Source organism: Rana temporaria, chromosome 4, assembly GCF_905171775.1.
Source record: "Rana temporaria chromosome 4, aRanTem1.1, whole genome shotgun sequence".
NCBI lineage: Eukaryota > Metazoa > Chordata > Amphibia > Anura > Ranidae > Rana > Rana temporaria.
In genome coordinates this window covers 243155730-243178750 of record NC_053492.1, presented here as the reverse complement: position 1 = coordinate 243178750, position 23021 = coordinate 243155730, and the positions used below count along the sequence as shown (strand labels likewise).

Genomic DNA, 23021 nt, shown 5'->3' with positions numbered 1-23021 from the left:
GCGTTCCTTCTTGATTGACAGTCTTCCGACGGTCGCATCCATCGCGTCATGATTTTCCGAAAGTAGCCGAACGTCGGTGCGCAGGCGCAGTATAGAGCCGCACCGACGTTCGGCTTCTTTCGGCTACTCGTGACGCGATGGATGCGACCGTCGGAAGACTGTCAATCAAGAAGGAACGCGCAGTCCCGAAGACCATACCCGGAAGCGGCAGAGAAGATCGCTCTCTACACCGGTAAGTACTGCTCGGATTTTAAAACAACTAGCCGATTCCCCTAGACGAAATGAGCATCCATCTAAGGGTGAAAAAACATTTATGGGTAAACTCCTGCTTTAAATTGTTCAGGAGAGGTTGAACAACGTCCCGTGTACATAAAGCGAAAGTTTAATTTTTAGGTGGAACTCCGCTTTAAGTATGTGCTAGAAATATTAATCTTCATTCCCTTTCTGCCATTTGAGAGCTATGAACGCGTTCCGATTTCCTTCCTACTTTCCTGTCACAACTGAAACCACAGACGAGCAAGCAGCTTGTGTTTTCAGACACCGCCCAGCGATGGCAAGCCTCCTATATTGCCTCAGTATTGAGGTCAGGCACTAATCTCCCTGGCCAGCAGGACGGCTGCTATACAGTATCGGAGTACACCAGGAATGCATTCCAAACCTCAAGATGGACACAAAGACACTTCCGGTCCCGCCCCCTCCATAGGAACACCTTCCTATCACCGTTCTCCCGCTGAACACGCCCCCTGACAACGAAGTGGAGCCCTTCGCCAGTCCGCCTAATAAGGACGATAGACAACTCTGTACCGGGGCTCGTCTATAGAGGCCGGGGATCCCGCCGCCGGAAGTCATCGGTCGCTAGCACCATGTCCCGCTACTCTAGGCCGCCCAACACCTCTCTGTTCGTCAGGAACGTGGCCGATTCCACTAGGTAGGAACAGCCCCTCGTGTGTTGTGTGGGAGCCCCCCTCCACCCCCGAACATTCTCCATCCCGGGCCTACACATTCCTGGCCGCGTGTGGCTTGTACGGCCCTCTCATACTTCTCCATGGGCTCCCTACACCTGAGGCTGGATAACAGCCCTCCATTGATACACTGAGGATTGTTCTAGTACAAGAGACACACGGGGGCGGGGCAGACACAAAAGACAGTTGACACTTGACACAGCTAGGTCTCAATTGTCACATCTTTTAATGAAATTGAGGTTCTGTCTACTATCATGTGATTACCATAGCTTGTCCTTGTGGTGTTGGAAACAATACATGTAAACTGAGAGCTCTCTTGTGTGACTGCACTTGTTTAATGTACATTGTGGCAGATCCATGTCACATTTAGGTGATGCTGTCACTATGGGGTGTTGTCAGTTACAGAATTGCCAGTGTGGCATGGCCCTTGCAAAATGTGCACCATTTACCATGCATTGTGTAGGAACAATTGCTGGCGCATTTATGGAGATCCTCCAAACATAAGCGGAGTGGCAGCAGGGTGAGCAAAAAGCTTCTTGTAACTTAAAGCGGAGGTTCACCCAAAAATATTTGTTTTAACATTACATTCAGCCGAAATGTCCTAATGACAATCGTCCTGGTTTTTTTTTTTTTTTTTTTTTTCCCCATACATACCATATTTTCACCGCCGCTTCCGGGTATGTTCTGTGCGGGACTGGGCGTTTCTAACTGATTGACAGGCTTCCGACCATCGCATACAGCGCGTCAGGAGTTGCCGAAAGAAGCCGAACTGCGAGTTGGCTCTGTACGGCGCCTGCGCACCGACGTTCGGCTTCTTTCGGCAACTCGTGACGTGCTGTATGCGACGGTCGGAAGCCTGTCAATCAATTAGGAACGCCCAGTCCCGCAGAAGACATACCTGGAAGCGGCAGTGAAAATACGGTATGTACGGGGATAGAATGACAATCGGCAGTTGTTATTTTATTTTATCCCCGTACATACCGTATTTTCACCGCCGCTTCCGGGTATGTCTTCTGCGGGACTGGGCATTCCTAATTGATTGACAGGCTTCTGACCGTCGCATACTGCACGTCACAAGTTGCCGAAAGAAGCCGAACGTCGGTGCGCAGGCGCCGTATAGAGCCGACTCGCAGTCCAGCTTCTTTCGGCAACTCGTGACGCGTAGTATGCGACGGTCGGAAGCCTGTCAATCAGATAGGAACGCCCAGTGCCGCAGAAGACAAACCCGGAAGCGGCGGTGAAAATAAGGTATGTACGGGAAAAAAACAAAAAAAAACAGCCGATTGTCATTAGGACAACTCGGCTGAATGTAATGTTAAAAATAAATTTTTTGGGTGAACCTCGACTTTAAGTAAGTAATCGGTAAAGAAAACATTGCGACATTTTGGGGTTTAGCCATTTCTTGGACATGCGTACATAAAATTTGGAAAAATAAAAAGGATGTCCATTAAAGGCTCTTGTCAGTTACGTTTGACATTGCCATAGAGATAAGTAAACGTTCAGGGGTTAGTTGCGAAAGGCAAATCCAATTTGCACTACAAGTGCACTTTCTAGTGCAGTCGCTGTAGATCCGAGGGGGACATGCAAGGAAAATAAAACCTGAATTTTTTTTTTTCTTGCACATGATTGGGTGATAAAAAATCGTCAGAACTTCCCCCTAATTTCAGAGCTTTCCCTTAGATATACAGCGACTGCATTTACAAATGCGCTTTCAAGTGTACTTATAGTGCAAAGCGGATTTCCCTTTAGTAAATCAACCCCTCAGTGTGTAAAAATGTTATACTACATTAGATTGACCAAAACAAGTTAAAGCTTTCTAACTCAAAAGCAGTGGTTCTCAACCTAGGGTACACATACCTAATGGCGTAGCGTGGGGGGGGGGGACCATCGCCCCGGGCGCAAAATTTAGAGGGGCGCTGTCACATGTGTGGAGAGGGGGGAGTGCCAACAACAGATGGAACATATGCACAATGTCACCACTCCAGGCCTTACCAGTCATTATCAAGCACGCTCTCCTCTTCCCTACAGCCACCGCTGTCTCACACAGTGGATCATGTGACCAGATTGGAGCTAGCTGAAAATAGGTAAGTCAGGGAGGCGCAAATTACTTGCCTCACGCCAGGCACTGACAACCCACGCTACGCCACTGCACATACCCCAGGGTGTACTAGCCAGAAGGGGTACTTTAGGAAAGGTAGATCATAGATCTGCTCTCCAGTTTGCAACATTATTGTTCTATATGGGCTATAATATGATTGGGGGACAGTGTTTACCAAAATGTATCCTTTTACATACACACAATATTGCAAAACTCATGACGCAACCATAAAATAAAAAAAGTTCAGACACAGCACAGTGCCTCGCATTGTCCCATATTCAAGGTAACCAAATATCGGCCTGATGTAAAGCGCTGCGCAAACTGTTGGCGCTATGTAAATCCTGTAATAATAATCTTATGTGATCACTTTTTCACAATAAAACAAAAATCTAGTATTTCCACTTCACTCCATGACACTTGAGGGAGGGGATCTGCCCACCTGAAAGGGACAGAAATGAACAGGATATACATTTTGGCTTCTCCTCAAGGACTCGGTGGTTTTTGGTCCTATTCAGTTGAAGTATAACTACAGTCAAAACGTTTTTTCTTTATTAGTTTTGGATAGAGTAGAGTGGGAATAGAAAGTTTGTCAGTTTTTATTGCTGTCTATGCCCATGTTAGGCTGGGTTCACACTACGGTTTTCCCGTCCGTCAGCCGCATACGATTTATATGAAAAACCGTATGCGGCTGAAACGGACGGGAACGTATGGAACCGCACACATGTGCGTTTTCCATTGACATTAATGTTAAAGGAAAACGTATGCGTTTGCCATACTGTTTTAAAAACGACCGCAAAACCGTGGTTGAACACGGTTTTGCATACGTTTAAAAAACGTTTTGCCAGCAAATCGTACGCACCCGGATGCATCTGAGTGCATACGATTTGCAATGCATTCTCTATCTATACGTTTTCCCGTCCGGGCCCGTACGTTTTCAATACTGAAATCGTATGCGGCTGACGGACGGGAAAACCGTAGTGTGAACCCAGCCTAAGGGAGATTCACCCTCTGTCCTGTTTACCATTATCACTAAAAGTGAAAGTAAAGGAAAATCCCACATTTTCGGTTGTCCCCAGAAAAGTAATTGATGGGAAATCTTCCAATAGGGGAACTAGTTTCAGTGACCTGGGGGTCCCCAAGAAATTTCATTAATTTGCAGGGATTTCCTGGTTGGCTATGGGGACAGGAAGTAAATGGAAATCTCTGCAATGGGAGACAGATGACAAAAATCTGGTGGGTTAGAATCCTCCTTGGCTCTATCAGAAATGGTGGTGGGGGGGGGGGGGATCCTATAGTTCTACTTTAAGGAAGAGCTTGACAGTCAGACTGGCTTGTATCCTTAGGCCCCTTTCACATGGGGCGGATCTGTGTGCGAGCTCTGCTTTGCTCGGCGGAGATCGCTTTGTCGATCCCCCGCTGAGCAAGGCAGATGACGGGTCTCTCTGAAGGGTTTTCCTCCGTCACACTTTGGCAGGTCGGATGTCAGCAGGGCATGTCACCGCTGACATAGAGGAGGTCCGCCTAAAAAACTGAACAATCCACCCATGTAAAAGTGGCCTTAAACTGACCACTAGCTCCTTTCCTATCTTCATCCTTTTTCTCTCACCTGGGATCTCCGGATGGGTTGGCCTTGATGGGAGCCCAGCTAGGTTGTGTTGCTGGGCATCAGGTGGTTGGCATTGTCTTCACTTCCAGCAACCAGGGGTAAGCCTTGCAGATGCAAACTCCCCTGGGCTGCTCAGAGTTCACTCTGCTGCATGATTCCTGCAGGCCCAGACCACACTAAAGTCTCTGGGCTGATTAGCTATAAATACCAGTATGTTACATGTTACTTTGCTTGGGGAAAATATATTTGTGCTTATAGATTTTATAAAGGGTATCTAAGCCTGGGGATGATCCTTGAGGGTGGTATGTTGGCCAAAGAGATTCAAAACCACTGCTTTAGAGATCAGACATTTTGTATCGTTGTATTAAAAAAAAAAAAAATTTATGGGTGTTTTATTTTTTTTATTTTTTTTTAAAGTTATCTAGTGCAGATCGTAGCGCACACAAGGTAGTTTGTTGAACTGGCACAACAATGAAGTTGCACTATCAACCTTGTTTCTCTGCCTTACACACTTCAGGCCGGAGGATTTGCGGCGTGAGTTTGGTCGGTATGGCCCAATAGTAGACGTTTACGTTCCTCTTGACTACTACAATCGTCGCCCCAGAGGATTTGCTTATATTCAATATCCTTTATGTGCTTGTGTTAATGTTCAGGAGCATGAAGTACCTACCTCCTAATTGTATGTGTATTTATTTCTCTGTCTCAGAAAATGTAAAGCAGTCCACAGTAGCTGGCAAGCACCCCAAGGTTTGAATGAGCCTGGTTAGATAGAGCCAAGCATAAAGCCCACAGACACCTTTGAAGTTGCAGCTTCAAGGAATAAAGAGGGAGGGTGGAAAGAGATAAGAAAGCTGGAAGAGGGGAAGTTCTTGCCAAGCACTAAAGACACAGTCTACTGCAAGCTGAGGGTTCAAATTTCCTACCTTTATATCAAAGCAAAGTTCGATTTGGTTGATCCTTGTCCAGCTTCACCTTGCAAGCCCTAAAGAGTAAAGGTCAAGGTTCAAGATCAAGTCAAATGAGGTAACCGCAAAAGTTCCTTTTTTGTATCCTGCTTCTCAAATATGTTTGCTTAGTTTATTCTGAGTGTAAAGTGAAGTATTTATGGAAGTTCTAATTAAAGCAGCAGTAGCCACAAGTTTTTGGTGTTCCGTACTTTATTGCATTTACCTACTTAAACTTGTATAATGTTAAAATTTAACTTGTTTACTCCTCAAAATCTGTTTGTTTTAGGTGGTCCTACTACTGTTTCAGTTTTTAGTAGATGCTGAAAGTTGAATTGCACCCCTGTTTTTCTTATTTTTATATGTAGCACTACCCCCGAAGGAGCTGCTGGTTTTATTTGGGTGGCACGTTACCTCTGTTTCTCCGCCGTCTAGGGTACTGGATGAGAGCTGTAATAAAGTCAATGCCCACTCTGTAGGTATCTTTTCTTGTGCTTTATTACCCAACGGGGTAAAAAATTATAAAAGTAGTAGGTAAGGTGATAGAAGAAGTGGTAGATAATGCATTCAGGCGCATAACAGGGTTTCGGAAGCAGTCCTGCTTCCAACGACAACTTGCGTCGTCACTCTAGCCAGAGTGGGTATAGTGCACCTGGATAGGCCGCTCTCACCGGACTAGCAGCCAGTGTCATTTGGAACTTTAGCAAAGTCTCTGCCACAAACCTTCCCAAGAGAGATGTTCTCGGTCCAAAATCCCTCTTAACACTGGATTAAGCACCCGGATCTTCTTTTGAACAGCTTGTTTAATTTCAGATACTGATAGGCAACCTTTATCTAGCCCAGTGTTTCTCAACTCCAGTCCTCAAGGCGCCCCAACAGGTCATGTTTTCAGGCTTTCCATTATTTTGCATAGGTGATTTGATCAGTTTCACTGCCTTGTAATTACCACAGCTGTTTTATCTGAGGGAAATCCTGAAAATATGACCTGTTGGGGCGCCTTGAGGACTGGAGTTGAGAAACACTGATCTAGCCTCTCAGAAACTGTGTCCTTTGATGAAGCAGTAAGCCTCTCGCGATACCAGCCACATGCTTGGTATTTTCCAGACAGGTTCTCCATCGTTCGGCTTCCTCCCTCGGGACAGACCGCACGGGACAATTCTGCAGCCGCAGACTCAGTCTACACACTGAGCCTGCAAGCAGAGCATTTGCTCCGGACCAACGTGGTCCTGGAGCCAGGAACGCTGCAACTCGCACACCCCGGCCAGGAGGGCCACACACATGGGGTGGTGGGACGACTGCCCAGGCAGAATGGCAGGAAGACTACCCCGAACCAATGGCATCCGCCCCCTAAATGCCCCTCCCCAGCATGCACAACAAGGCGATCAACCCTCCCGATTGGCTGCCGAGGAGGAGTATCCACACTACCCTGACTCCACTGCTACACATGTAAGAAAAATGAAAAAATAAATTGATGGGAGACACCCATGTAAAGAGTTTGGCAGATAGACAAACTCAAGTCAACAGATATCCCCACCAGAATTCAGAAACCTTTATTGGATATAAAACATTTAGTATTGGATGAACTGGCCATTTAAAAGTCAATCTATGTGCAGATCATTTTAAAATTTTTATAAAATGTTTTCATTATTGCCATAGAAAAGATCACTGTGTCCTGTTAGGGTCAGTTTACACCAGAACGCGGTGCCAGAAAGGTATGTTCCATGTGTGATTCCTGCATTGTGTTCAAAACGCACTGCTTCTGTCATCTACTGCGGGTGATACTTTAACCCCAAATGTAGATTGCAAAAAAAAAGTATTACAACAGAGTGCAGGGTTCGGGAGTGCGTCACACTCAGTGAAGAGTGGTAGGGGACACTGTTATGGGGGTGGCAACCCCCATAACAGTGTCCACTGCCCCTTCCTTCTCACGTGTCCTTTTCCCTCCCATAGCATCCTACCTGTGAACATTTGAGACTGAGCACAGTTCTGGACAGGGAGCAGAAGCTGGTAATGCAAATGAAGTGCAGGCACCTTGGGGGGCATGTTAGTCTGTTACTTTTCAGTTCCTCTTCAACCCCCCCCCCTGGATTTAAGTTCCATGCTGTGCATTGGGCACTGACCTCAGGCCAAGCCGGGATTACATTTTGAACCTTGCCCTTCAGCTGTCAAAGCTTAAGTTCTGGGTTCTACATTGGGGTTATCAACTTAAAAGGGTTGTAAATGAATTCCCCCCCCCCCCTAAATGGCTTCCTTTACCTTAGTGCAGTCCTCCTTCACTTACCTCATCCTTCCATTTTGCTTTTAAATGTCCTTATTTCTTCTGAGAAATCCTCACTTCCTGTTCTGTCTGTAACTCAACACCATAATGCGAAGCTTTCTCCCTGGTGTGGAGAAAGCCTCTTGAGGGGGCGAGCAGGCAAGTCAGGACACTGTCTACTTTGCACATAGAGAAAATAGCTGTGTGTTAGTGGGCGTCCTGACACTACTGCTCGTCCCCCTCAAGAGGCTTTCTCCACACCAGGAAGAAAGCCTTGCATTACTTTGTGTAGTTACAGACAGAAGACCAGAAATAAGGACATTTAAAAGCAAAATGGAAGGATGAGGTAAGTGAAGGAGGGCTGCACTAAGGTAAAGGAAACTATTTAGGGAAATATTTTTTTTTTTTCCGTTTTACAACCCCTTTAACATTTTCTTGAGTTAGGTTGAGGCAGATAGGCCATAAATTAAGTTGACTGTACTGTATGCCTTGTAATACTAACTTGCTTTTATATGTCCTTTTTTAAATAATTAGATTATGATCAGTGGCGTTTTCCAGGTCCAGGCACAGTCTCCTATGTGACCCAGGCTCTGAGGACTCAAATGTTGCCTAAGGCCAGTGGAAGTTATCAGTTTGTGCACAATTAATGCAGCAATCTGCTTGCAGAGGTTCCAAGCACCCATCCACGACCTAATCCAATTCTAACTCTAACTCTACTGGACCTCCACCTATAAATGTGCCTTAGACCCTTGTTACCATCCTTGACTCAAATTCAAAGTCCCTACAGTCTTTTGAACAGCCTGTATTCCAGCAAGTGCCATATGTGAGAATTGCAGATAGATAGATCTCCTATCTATCATGTGGGGAACGCACACTACATAAGCGATGTTCCCGGGACACCAAAGATGCAGTTCAAAACAAACTCCAGTTTCAACCTAAAAATAATAAATGTGTGTGCAGTTTTGACTTTTCGAGCACATATCAAGAAAACAAAGTCCCATATATCTGGGTCCCCTCGGGTATATATGCTATGGCATTCTACTTACCCTAAAAAATTCCTGTGTGTATGTTGGCAGACAGACTACAGGTGGTCCACTAGTTGCCAACATCCGACTTGCAAACGGAGGGAGACAACAGGAAGTGAGAAGAAATCTATCCCTAGGAAGGGAAATTCATTCCTGTAATGTCCTGTACACACGGCCGGGATTTCTGACGGGAAAAAAGTCAGTTGGGAACCCCCGACGGCAAAAAGAGCCAGTTCTTTTTGCCGGCCATTTTTGGCAGTTTTTCCCATATGAAAAACTGCGATGGAGCATACACACGGTCGGTATTCCCGGCCAAAAGCTTTCATAGCAGTTTTCCCCTCGGAAATCCCGGCCGTGTGTACAGGGCATAAGAGTTATCATGGGGGGGGGGGGGGGTGAGAGCTGTACCACCAATCTGTTTCCATCACAACCCAAAATTTTCTAAATCCGATTGTTGTTGGGACAGAAAGTGAGGTGAAATCATCTGAACAGGGGCCCAGACAGCAAAGTAAAGGTTACAGGGGTGTTAACCTTTCCCTATGCTATCCAAAAAGCTTAAATAGCTTTTTTTTTTGGCTGGAGCTGCTGACTTTTAATAATTGGACACTCCCCTGTCCCACGGTCTAGCGATGCGGGCAAACGAAGCCCGCTCCACTCCCCTTCCTCTCTGCAGCGCCGGCATTGTAACTTTGGGCGCCCAGCTGTGGCTTCACAGCCACGCACAAACTGCGCGCTGTGATTGGTGGGGCAATCTTCTGGGACCTGTGACATGTCCCAGAAGATTGCAGGGAGGGGGGAGAGGTGAACTTCCTTCCAGCGTTGCGGTGCCCCGGTAGGAAGTGGGAGCCTCTAAAAAGGTTATCTGTCGTCCCCCCCCCCCCCCCCAAATGTGACATGTCTGGTGCATTGTTTACATTCTACACTACTCTACCCCCAAAATTAGGCTGGAAAACGCAAGATCTGTCAATCTGGCTTGCATTTTAAATAATTTTACACAACCATTTCTAATCCAAGATGCATGACGAATGTATTTGCTGTCTTTGCCTTGTTTCTCCTTCTGCAGCTTCATTGTAAATGTTGGGGTATTGTAGGTCTTGTACTAAAAGTTGGATAAAATATTGTAAGCAAGCTCCTTTTTATTTTAATCTGACGCACAATTCATTCTTTGGGTGGCAAGAAGGAATAAACGAAACACTCAAGGGTGAATTTTTTTTTTTTTTTTTTTAAGCATGTACAGTTTATATATTCGCTATTTAAGTTTTAAAATTATCCAATGCTTAGGGTCACTGCTGCTTTAAATGGACTTTTTTTTTTTTTAATTTGTGAATCCTTGAACTTACAGCTAGCCTGGGTTTTTAACTTTTTGAAGTTTGTGGTGTGTGTGTATATCTAGAGCTTCGTGTACAGTACACTGCAAAGTCTCCTTAACAGACAGCCAGGTTTGAAGATGTTCGTGATGCTGAAGATGCTCTTTATAATCTAAACAGAAAATGGGTTTGTGGACGTCAGATTGAAATACAATTTGCTCAAGGAGATCGGAAAAGTAAGTACTTGGTGTGTGTGCAGATCTGGCTAATATTACAGTGGATCAGGATTATCATGCATGTCTTGTAAATTCTTGGAAAGTTCATTTTGCAAAAGTGGTTTGATCAGTAATGTACATAACACATATACCAACTGTTGGCTATGTCAGTATTTCATCCGTCATGGTATATGATTCCACAATATATTTCATTTAGCATATAGTGTCTTTTTTTTTTTTTTTTTTTTTTTTTTTGCTTATAGCTGCTTTCCGATTTTGCATAAAGTTGTGCTCATAAGTTTACATATGGCGGCAGAATTTGATTTCTTGGCCATTTTTCAGAGAATATGAATAACGCAAAAAAAAATTATTTTACTCGTGTTTAGCTGAAGCCATTTTTTATCAATCAATTGTTTTCTAGTGATTTAAAAAGAGTAAATACAGACTACCCAAATGACCCTGATTAAAAGTTATATACCCCAGTTCTTAATATCGTTATTGCACCCTTTAACATCAATGACAGCTTGAAGCCTTTTGTGGTATTTGTGGATGAGGCTCTTTATCATCTCAGATGGTAAAGCTGCCCATTCCTCTTGGTAAAACGCCTCCAGTTCCTGTAAATTCTTAGGCTGTCTTTCATGAACTGCACATTTGAGATCTCCCCAGAGTGGCTCAATGATATTGAGGTAAGGAGACTGAGATGGCCACTCCAGAACTTTATTTCTTTTTTCTACTGCCAATGACAGGTCAACTTGGCCTTGTGTTTGTGGACCATTGTCATGTTGGAATGTCCAAGTACGTCCCATGTCTAGCTTCCTGGCTGATGAATGCAAATGATCTATCTATCGACATTGTTTGAACATCATCATTTTCAGTTGAGTCCAATGAGCTTTGAAAATTTTAAATCGCACGCCTAAAGTACGAAGTATGTCTTCAGGAGTTTGCCTCTAGAGATGCTCGCACGAGGACTCGGGCAATTTAGGTTTATGTATCCGTTTCAAATTTCTCCACCAACCAACAGATCTGCTTGGACAAGTGTTTTACTGACTTTATAACTAAGCTCCCCCCAACTGCCATTTAATTGTTCACTGAAGAAGGCCTTTTGTGGTTAGAGTATATATTATGTTAGAATATTCCTACAATTCGTGAACAATAGATTACATTAGAAAAATAGTTCACAGCTATTTATTCTGCATCTATACAATATTTTTTTATTTTCTTTTTTGAATTGTAGCTCCTGTGCAAATGAAATCAAAGGAGAGACATACCTGTTCCCCAGATGATCGTAGGAGGTCTAGAAGCCGCAGTAGAAGACGTACACGTAGTCGAAGCTCTTCTTGGGACCGCAGCAAGAGGAGGTAATGCAACATGACATCTCTTGGCTTTGTATATAATATTTAGATTCAAAATTTAATTTTTTTATTTTTCCCGGGTGTGACTGAAACTAAAGCTGGAGATTAGGTTTTTCGGAAGCAAAATGTATGCATAATGCGTGAAGCTTAAAAAGGTACCCAAGCTTCTTTGCTACGTTGCCGTGCATAGGGCAGCCCATTAGAATGATTGAGCTGTCCTACTTGTGAAGCGTTACAGCTGGTGGGGTTTGTGTTCCTGGTTGCCTGGCAAACTTTGGTGTGGAGACATTTCTCAATTTTACTGAAGCACAACATAGGCTTTTGGGAACAATGATGCATGAAAAGCTAATCTCCATTCTAGAGGACACCCACACCACATTTCTAAGTTTGTGGACCTTGGTTAACATAGACAAGATCTTGCTTTCTGTGTCAATAAAATGGGTTGTGGCACTGCTAAATAGTATGAGATTTAATACATTAGTCCATCAATAAGTCCTTGAAGTGGATACACAGTATATGTGGAGGGGAGAGATGGAGAGGTGAGACCTGTGTAGATTACTTTAGCAGTCCAAAACAACCTTGGCAGACTTTGAGGGGGAGTTGGAAGCAAACTCTAGGTATGCAAATGAGAAGAGAAACACAGGCGCCTCTAGGTTAGAACTGTAAGCATTTTAATCGGATACAGGTGCATTATCCACTTACATGGAGGTTGAGGATTTAGGGCACAAATCTGTCCACACTGGCGTGGCATTCACTGCAGAGCGGTGTTCTGAACAGCTGATTTTTCTGCCTGTTGGGGATAAATCCTAGCCAGCAGGATTTCTGGGACCTCTGCGATGAAACGGCACTGCTTCACAAACGAGCATGCCCATCTATTGAAACGCTGTTGCAACCCACCAGTGACAACATCACACCCGGCGTCATGTTCCAGCCCTCAACATCGGCCTGATCCAAGCCTCGGTTTCATTGCCGTGGTCCCAAAGCTACTGCTGGCTAGGATTTCTCCCCCACAGGCAGAATAATCAGCTGTTCAGAACGCCGCTCTGCAGTGAACGCCACGCCAGTGTGGATGGACTCGTGCCTTAGTTCCCTTTCACACGGGGCGGATCAGTAATGATCCGCCTCCGTATGCTCAGCGGGGATCGCTCCGTTGATCCCCGCTGAGCCGGCAGATGACAGGGCGTATGCCCGGGTTCATCCGATCTGCTCTGCAGACGGAAGAAAAAATAGGGCTTTCTTCCGTCTGCAAAATCGGATCTTTGCGAAGGCGGGTGATTATGGGTGTCAGCGGATGTTCATCCGCTGACACCCGCAATCTCATTGGGACCAATGTATGTCCCTTTTTCATCCGCAAACGGATGGATGAAAAAGCAGACATACGGTCCACACGTGTGAAAGGGGCCTTAAACTTCATGTAAGTGGATGATGCACCTGTACCTCGTTAAAATGTTTACAGTTCTAACCTAGAGGCGCCTGTGTTTCTCGTCTCTTGCTTTCTGTGTGACCGTACTCGGCAACCTCCTGGCAATGTCATCTGGTTTGACCTTGTGGGAGAGACTCGCATTCCCCCCCGTCTCTCTTTTTCTGAAGCTCTTCTCACTCTATACCTAAAAACCTAAAAAAAAAAGTGGAACCAGTTTGTAATGGCCGCAGCAAGTGTACAGATGTGAAAACTTAAGTGCAGAGATCTTCTCATGTGAGAGATTTACAAACTCATTAGATCTTTAACCACCCAGCATCTACCAAAAGCTGAAATATCTTATGGGTAACGGGCAACTAGAAAACTGAAACTGATTACAAACCCATCATCTGCTAGAATTCATGTTATTGTTTGTTTTTTCAGGGCAAGGCACAGAAGGCATTCATATAGTCATTCAAAATCCCATTCAAAGTCGCCTGTAAGACGGTCAAGATCACCCCAAAGACATTCTTTCTCAAGAGGACGGTCTAGGTCAGCAGAGAAATCACCATCTGGCTCGCCACCAAAGCAGACTGGATCAAAGTCGAGATCTGGCCAGCACCGTTCTGGCTCTGCAAAATCTCGTTCAAAGTCTCCTCGTCATAAACACTCTAATTCGAACTCGCATAGGGAAATAACCCAACAATCCCGTTCAAGATCTAGGTCACGAGGCTACAGGGGAAAGAGCAGCCGACAATCTGGTTCTGATGAAGATTAATGTCTTTACTCGCTGCACCAGAACATGCAGAGCAATAAATGGTTTGCATATTCCTGGTTTAAGAATTGCTGGTCATATCATGTAAGCTTCCTGAGAAGAAAACTCTTCTCAACACTTCAGATAAATACAACTTCATCAAGAAAATTAGTGGAGTTCTGCTAAAAAAAAAAGAAAATTAGTGGAGGCTTTTTTTTTTCCTTTTTTCCCTCTTTAAAAAAAAAAAAAAAAAAAAAAACAGTATTTGTATTGCCTCCAATGTGTGTTTTACTCTTTTGTTATTAGAATTTCCTTTTATCATACGTGCTGAATTTATGATGGCTAAATGAGGTAGTTTTTGTGAACTTTTTTTTATAAGTTAAATGTAATGGTTTGTAAATTGGATCCTCATTCAAAATGGTGTATCCTGTATTTGGAGGGATAAAGTTGGATCTGTGGAGATTTTCGGTTTTTGGGGCATCGGTGAGGAGATCCTACCAACTCAAATTAACTTTAAGATGCAGCAGCAGATTGAACCCGTGCCCTGTTCCACTACGAGCAGAAGGGTCTATTTTGGGTGGAGTTTGCTTTAAAGCCAATTCGTAGCCTTATTAAATGGGCCTTGCATAGTTCATTCTCCCCAGTCCATGTTTGGGGTTGTGGTTTTCTACATTTCGGACTGCAGAAAAAAAGGGGTGGCAACTATCACCTGCTTCACTAGCTAAGGTTCTGCACAGGAACCATCAGGCAAAAGGCAGTAAACATGGGGCCAGGACTCCTAAAGGGTACTCTGCAACAAACCTGAAAGCACATGCAGGGTGTGCCAGCTATACTATCAGATTGTTTGATAAAGCTACCGATTGCACTTTGAGCAGATCTCCTCATTGTTTTGTATGTAACAGAACATACGTTTGATAAACGGACAAACAATGTCTATATAGCTTTATGTTTACCTTTTTTCATCTTTAGTAGCTCTTAAACGTTTAAGATGTGTAACAACAGTTTTACAGTCATGTTTATGTAAAATTCTTTGTTTAAAAAAAACAAAAAAAACACATTTCCTTGACAGAATTACCGATGTATTCAAGTGTGTGGGGTTTTTTTTTTTCCTTTCTTTCCTTCTCCCTCCTATATATACACACACACACATAGAGAACGTATACATGTTTAAGCTGGACATACACTGGTAGATTTTCAAACAAAAAAATGTTGGCATGAATGTAATTTCCCAAACGGAAACCACATTTACTGTTGGAAATTTGATGCAAATTCTTCTAGTGTATGGCCAGCTTTAGACTTTTTTTTAGGTGTAGCAAACTTTTTATAATGTCTTCTTTTTTTTTTTCTGTGTTTCCGATCTTCATGTTCAACTTTTTTTATGTTCTAAGTTACTTTTGTGTAGCAATTTTAATAAATATTGCACCATGTTAGTTTAGGCATTGTGAAGCAGCATTTAAAAGAGATGTTTGGGTTTTAAAAAAATAAATAAAAATACTCCCTAGATGGATTCAACATCGATCCAATGCTGCCTCTACACTGAGAACCGAGTGATCAAACACTATTGATCACTCCATTATCTCCTGCTCTGAGGAGAGAGTGTGGCTGTCAGCCACTAGCTCTCTGCTGCTTCAGCACTCACTGGAGCATCTGGCTGTGCGGGGGTGGCTGGTTCAGTCCCCCAGCAGCTCGCTGAGCCGGCTGCCAGTCCAGTCATCTGGGTGGATCCTGACTGTAAATCAGGGGTGCCCAACCTTTTTGAAGAGCGAGGGCCATGTAAGCAACTTGGTAACCAGTCACGGGGCAACAATGAGTGGAGGGGACACAAGTCCGTTTTACATCTGCCGCTCCATAAAGGTGAATGGACGGTCCCATTGAGTCGGACAAATTGTGTGAAAGGGGCCTAAGGGTGCTTTCACACTGGTGCACTGCGGTTTACCCACACTGTGAATGTAGCGATGTGCGCCTGTGGCTTTCCTGGGTTTGCTGCACTTTGCCATAGACTTCTATTATATCCTGTAGGTGTGGTGCACATTCTGAAAGCACACTCAACCTGCAGGTAACAGAAGTCTATGGCTCAGTGCAGGTAAACTGCAGCACCTGCGGATCAGTTTGAAAGCAGCCCAGTAACCACTGCCGCACAGATATGCCCAAATATACCCTGGGATTTTAGTAATAAACCAACCTTTTAATAACAGTCTTCCATTCAGGTATCGCAGGCTGTTGCTGTCCCAGGCAGTGTGTTTGGTATCACTCCACCTGTCACGGGAGGCAGGGCTTTACAGTAAGCATTTTCTCTGCAGCCACTTGCCTCATCTGCCACCAGCACAATTGTGATGCTCTAGGATGGAAACCTGCCATCTGTGCTTGCCAACCTGCTATCCCAGAACAGGAGGTTGCGGGCCACTTCAGAGGGCTCTGTGGGCTACATGTGGCCCCCGGGCCACTGGTTAGGCACCCCTGCTGTAAATGTTTAGCCTGCTAAAAACTGGTCACAGAAGGAACTGCACTTGAGTGGTCCCATAGAAGAAGTAGTGCCAAAAAACCTTAGACTTGCTGGTAATGGTATTTCTAGAAGCCTTTCAAGACAGCACCTTGAAGAGAGTGCAGCTCCACCCACTTCCCAGGAAGCACTGCAGTGACGATACCCTCTAAATTCATTTACTTCCACCATGCTGTCAGTCCTAGCTGAGAATATCTCCGACATGCTGGAAAACAAGCAGAAACACACAAGCCACAATACATGTTAACATAACTTACAGAGCTCAAGGGAGGGTAATAACTGCTATCCTGCAAGATACCTAGAAATACCATTACTGTAAGTCTAACTAAGGCTTTCAAGACGGCACCTTGGAGGTGATAACCGAGAACTAACCCTAGAGTGGGGACTACCACTTGCAGGACTTTCCTGCCAAACGAATGACCAGAGGCAGTCAATGGGTCCAGCCTGTAGTGTCTAATGAATGTAGAGAAACTAGACCGGGTGGCAGCCTTACAAATCTTCGCTGTTGACGCACCAGCCTTCTCTGCCCAGGACAATGCCTTTGTAGAATGGGACATTATTCCCTGCGGAGGTTTTGTTCATTGCTGTACAGGTGGTCCCCTAGTTACAAACATCCTGCTTACAAACTGAGGGAGACAACAGGAAGTGAGAGGAAATCTACCCCTAGGAAGGGAAATTCACTACTGTAAGAGTTATTGTGGGAAAAAGGTGTCTCCACTGAAGCTTTATCACAAAGGTTTGTTTCCACAACAACCCAAAATTTTCAAAATCCAATTATCACTGGGACAGGATGTGAGGTGAAATCTTCTGAACAGGGGCACAGATAGCAAAACTAAAATAACAGGGGTATTGCCCTTCCCTATGGTGTGGAAAGCTTCCTTGCCCGGACTAGGAGCTGTGCAAAAGTTAGGTAAAAAATGTTTTCCTGTGTGCGGTCAAATGAAGAAGAGAGACCTTTGGCTGAAACCCTGGATCCATCCTATAGGAATATCTGATCTGGAAAACAAACTAAAAAGGTTTCAAAATGACAGGGCCTGGATTTCACTAGTCCTTTGGGCTAAAGTCACAGCAACCATTAGAATTGTCTTTAGAGTTAATAAACTTGGCAACAAAACCTCTAGGGGTTCAAATGGAGCCTTTGTGAGCCCCTGCAAAACAATGGGCAAGTCCCATTTGGGAAAAAAACGTTGATCCTGGCCAGCACCTTAACCACTTCCGGACTGCCCACCCTACATATACTGCGGCAGGGTGCCCCGGCTGCTTGAAACCACGTACCTGTACGTCATATTGTGCATGATATACGACGGGGGAGGGGCAGTGCACATGCGAGACTCGATGTCTGCCGGCAACCCACGATCGCTCCACAGAGAGGCAGACGTTCTGCCTATGTAAAAAAGACAGATCCCTTCTTGTGAAAAAAAAAAGACCGATCCCTGTTCTGACAGGGGACATCACTGAGAGTGGCTGTTCCAAGTAATCAGTGATCTCTGTGTTGTCCCAGTGAGCCCATCTCCCATAAAGAACACAGTCAACCCTTTGATCGCCCCTAGTGTTAACACCTTCCCTGCCAGTGTCATTTATACATTGATCAGTGCATTTTTTATTTTTTTAGCTCTGGTCTTCAAAAAGTGTCAGATTTGTCCGCTGCAATGTCGCAGTCCCGCTAAAAATCGCAGATTGCTGCCATTACCAGTACATCTATCACATAGATAAATACATATTGGCCTAAACTGATAAATATATATATATATATTTTTTTTCTATTTGGGATATGTATTATAGTAGAAAGGGCTGCTTCCCGAGATAGGCCACCCCTATTAATAAGAATAGGCACTGCTCGCAGAACCCCGGTGCTGCAAGAGCAGTTAATAAACAAAATTTGCTACCAAAAGGAGAGAGAGAAAAGAGAATGCTCCCAAGCCACCTCATACGCAGAGCATTTCTCCCCATGCTGAAGTGTGTAAGATGTAACTACAGCATGCAACAAGCTTCCACTGCTAAGGAAGGAAAGTAGGTAAACACAATTCCCAGTAAAACCAAGAAGGTGCCTCTGCACCTCTTACCTGGGCCTGGGTGGTGCACTGGGCACCTGCTTCTGCCACTACTGCTTCCAATTCTGCCTTCTCCATTGCAGAGTGGCTGTTGCTTATTCCAAACAGCTTTTTCCAGTAAAGCTTCCTGGCATCCCCACCTCAAGGTCCAGAAGGAAGTGCTAGCCAGAAGACCCAACATTTACCCCCCTACGTTCCAGTGGCCAAACCATTTGCAGCCACGCTCCCGCTGCCTGGGACCCAGAGCTGACATGCTGGGAGCCACAGGTGTTTAACCACTTTCAAACATGCATGCTGCCTATCCAGCCAAACTACAGCCCTGGGCCACACCAGGTGGATCCCCCTAGCTGTCCATCACTCCCCTGAGCCGGAGGAGAAAGGAAGGCTCTGGAACACCCCCCCCCCATGGGTGTGTGTGTGTGGGGGGGGGGGGGTGTTGCTGCTAGAAGACTGCACAGAGCGCAGCACCCCTGCAGCACTTCCACTATAGTGGAGGAAAAGCTAAGACTGACGGCATAGTGGAAGGGGATGAATGTAAGGCCCCTTTCACACAGACGACTGTTCTGCTGCAGTTAAAAGCATGTTTATGTTTTGCTGGAATTCAAGACTCCAGCTGCATTTGTACAGTGTCATTAGCTGCGGTTGCATTTAGCCACGGCACAATATTGAACGGGGATCTGACTTGGATCCCTGCCAATACCAAGCACTGTGTCTGGTATGAATCTTGAGGGGGTACTTCACGCCAAATTTCAAATAAAAAACCGGCATGGGTTCCCCCTCCAAGAGCATACCAGGACCTTGGGTCTGCTATGGATTTTAAGGGGGACCCCCAAAATTCATACCAGACCCGTATCCGAGCACGCAGCCCGGCCGGTCAGGAAAGGGGGTGGGGAGGAGCGAGCGTCCCCTTCTTAACATCGTACCCTTACCCATTAACCTGGCGGAAAAAAAAAAACACCACACTACACAGGGTTTTTAAATTAATTTATTAGTCAGCTCCGGGGGGCGTTCTGCCAGGGCCCCCGCTTTCTTCTTTTAAGCTCCTTTACGATCGGGGGCCCCGGGCTTCTTCTGCATCTTCTCTGTTCACCCGGGGGGGGGGTGAATTTAAAGTTGCAGTGACTTTCCAAAGGTTCCTGCACTACTTTGATGCTACTTTCATTTGACTTGAGTGCCATAGACTGCTGTGTAAACTCTAAGTCACATCTTATTTTGCATTCACACCTGGGCATTTTGAATCGTGGGCAGAATTTCAAACTCTCTGGTAAAATGACAAAAGGAGCTTCTTTTGGGCAGCAAGCTTCGCTGTCGCAAATGCAGCACAATTTATTGCACTATGATGATGGCTGATCAGCACCATGTTTTTAGGTGGCATTAAAATGAATGGCATCTGAAATTGGCATTGTGCGATGTGTCATTTTACCAAAGCGTTTTATAATGACAGTGATTCTGCCCATGATTCAAAACGACCAGGTGTGAATGTTATCAATGCGAAACAGTCAAAGTCGGATCCAGGTCGCACCGATCCAAAGTTGCATCAAACTTGCAATGGAAATTACATGACTTTGGAGCGGCGTGAGGATTACAGAGCTGCATTCATTACTCGCTAGGAAAACTAATACTAAGCAATATCTGAATAAACAAAAAGGTGCCTATAATTTTTTTTTTAAATATCTTCCATTCTGACAATTAAATTAGATAATTTTAAGTAATCAGTCCTGAAAGAAATGTTTGATGTCAAGGCAGGAATATTTTGGTCACCATAACTAAGGCATAAGCATGTTTCCTTGGTTATGATGATCACAAATGTTCATATAGGCATCAGGGTAATAAAAAACAAAAAACAAAATGGAACCTGTTAGGACAGGCTTTTTAATACTAAAATTGTTTACTTCCCCTTAGTCTAAATTGCTGGTATGTTTGCACTGATACAACTCCAACTTTAATCGCAATAATGAAAAGTTTTTTCCTTATACCTTTGCTTAACAATCTGTAGACTGTTTTTTTTGTTTTTGTTTCCTCCCTAAGCCTTACCTCTAAATGATGGCCTTTTCTTATCTCTATTAGCTGTCCACTTGTAAGTCTGTTTCTTAAAGCGGAGGTTCACCCTAAAAACAACTTTCTACCATGCCATCCAGCATACTAGCGTCAGCCACAGTATGCCTTTATTTTTATTTTTTGCGCTGTACTCACAGTTTAATCCATTAGTTAAGTTTCAGACTCCCGCGGGGAGTAGGCGTTCCTATGAAGAGGGGAACATGATTGACGGCCGGCTATGGCGCGTCACGCTTCCCGAAAATAGCCGGAGTAGGACTCGGCTCTTCACGGCGCTATTCGGCGCCTGCGCAAAGACTAGGGGCTGACTGCGCAGGCGCCGTGAAGAGCCAAGTCCTACTTCGGCTATTTTCGGGAAGCGTGACGCGCCATAGCCGGCCGTCAATCATGTTCCCCTCTTCATAGGAACGCCTACTCCCCGCGGGAGTCTGAAACTTAACTAATGGAATAAACTGTGAGTACAGAGAAAAAAATAAAAACAAAGGCATACTGTAGCTGACGCTAGTATGCTGGATGGCATGGTAGACAAAAAAAAACTTTTTTTTTTAGGGTAAACCCCCGCTTTAAGTGAGAATTTTGCTCTGCATAGCCATCCATTTTTTTTACCTCCCTAATTAATAATTAGAAGAACACAATATATATATATATATATATATAAAAAGATTTTTTTTAAATAAAAAAAGGGGGGTTGTCATCCGGGGGCCCTGGGAATCTCCGGGCCCCAGGGGACTTCTGGACCCCTAAAAAAAAAAAAAAAAAAAATTGTCCCTTTAATAAAAAAAATAAAATAAAAATATATTAAAAAAAAATATATATTTTTTTATAAAAATAAAATTAAAAAAGGGGGTTTCCATCCGGGCCCCTTACAGGTGTACTGCCTATACCCCCCTGATGGCGGCCCTGCACAAAGCAAAGGAACACAAAAAAACTTGAAATTTGTAACGCAGCTAACCTTGCTTACACTTTCTGCTCTTCCTCCTCCTCCTAAAATGCACTGTCTACCACTCCTTCTGACAGCTGCGTCTTCAATCCTTAAACTGTCTTTCCTTCATCCCTCTTCTCCACCCCACACCTTATATATATCACCCTCACTTCTGTCCTCTCCTTATTACTGCGCTCACCAACTCTGGCTAATTCTAAATTTACACGCCCAATACCCCAAACTCCTGGGGAATGTCCCTTCATATAGATCACATTCCCACATTACCTTCCTCACCCTTCTGCTTCTCCTATCCTCTGGTGATGTATCACCAAACCCTGGGCCTCCTTCTTCTAACTGTGCTCAACACACCCATTACCCTACACCCTCTGGCTGCAGCCGCAATGCACACAATCTAGTTCCCATTTCTCTTCCCAAGACCAGACCAGACTCCCGTTCTCTTGCGCCCTTTGGAACGCTCGCTCTATCTGTAACAAACTCACCTCCCTCCACAATCTCTTTATCGCTAACTCATTTAATCTACTCGCCGTTACCGAAACTTGGCTTCACAAATCCGACACTGCGTCTTCTGCTGCTCTATCCCACGGTGGTCTTCTTTGGACTCACTCCCCCAGACTCAGTGGACGCAAAGGAGGTGGTGTTGGAATTATTTTAGCCCCACATAGCACCTTTCAAGTACTTCACCCACCCCCCTCTCTGGCACTCTCCTCATTTGAGGCACACTGCATTCATCTCTTCTCCCCAGTTTCTCTAAGGATAGCTGTGATCTACCGGCCCCCTGGTCCAGTATCATCCTTTCTGGATGACTTCTCTGCCTGGCTACCCTACTTTCTCTCTTCTGAAATACCCACAATTATTCTTGGCAACTTCAACATCCCTACTAATGCTAACACTCCTGCAACTCCCAAACTTCTCAGTCTAACCTCTTTTGACCTGAAGCAATGGATACTTGCTCCTACTCACTCCGAAGGCAATACTCTTGACCTCTCCTCAGCCTCCTCTCCCCCCAAACTCGTAGAAACCTTTGCCATATCAACTCTTCTCTTCTATACTCTGCGACTGACCACCTATATGAAAAAATCGCACCCATGTCCTGCACCCACCTAGCCACTTCTGTCTACCATACTTCACTTCTAGCATCACTGGACAGACTGGCTCCCCCCTACACACAGAATAAGGCCCCGTCCCCTTCAACCCTAGCAAACAGATGATACTAGAAGTCTGAAAAAACACAGCTGCACTCTTGAGCGCCTGTGGCGTTAGACGATGTCCCAGAAAGATTTCGACTAGTATAAATCTGCCCTACAAAAATACAATTCCAGCCTCCTCACTGCCAAGCACACATATTTCATCACCCTCATTAAAAACTTATCGTCCCATTGCTGTCAACTCTTCTCTACCTTCAACACTCTCCTTCATCCACCACTGCCTCCACCCACTAACTCACTCAACGCCCAGGAGATCGCCAATCACTTCAAACAGAAGATTGATACAATTTGCGAGGAGATCTCTACTGTTCAGATACCCTCCATCAGGCCCGGATTGGCCAATCGGGA

The 23021-nt window shown here is 44.8% G+C and overlaps 1 protein-coding gene across 1 annotated transcript; it reads left to right on the top strand.

Annotated features, from left to right (window-relative positions):
• The first annotated feature begins 714 nt into the window (after positions 1–714).
• On the top strand, positions 715–15001 carry SRSF12 (serine and arginine rich splicing factor 12). The gene is made up of 5 exons (XM_040350088.1): positions 715–928; positions 5184–5288; positions 10332–10435; positions 11649–11772; positions 13610–15001. Exons 1-5 carry the CDS (start codon positions 864–866, stop codon positions 13941–13943), a joined length of 732 nt encoding a protein of 243 aa, XP_040206022.1. The 5' UTR covers positions 715–863; the 3' UTR covers positions 13944–15001.
• The last annotated feature ends 8020 nt before the right edge of the window (positions 15002–23021 follow it).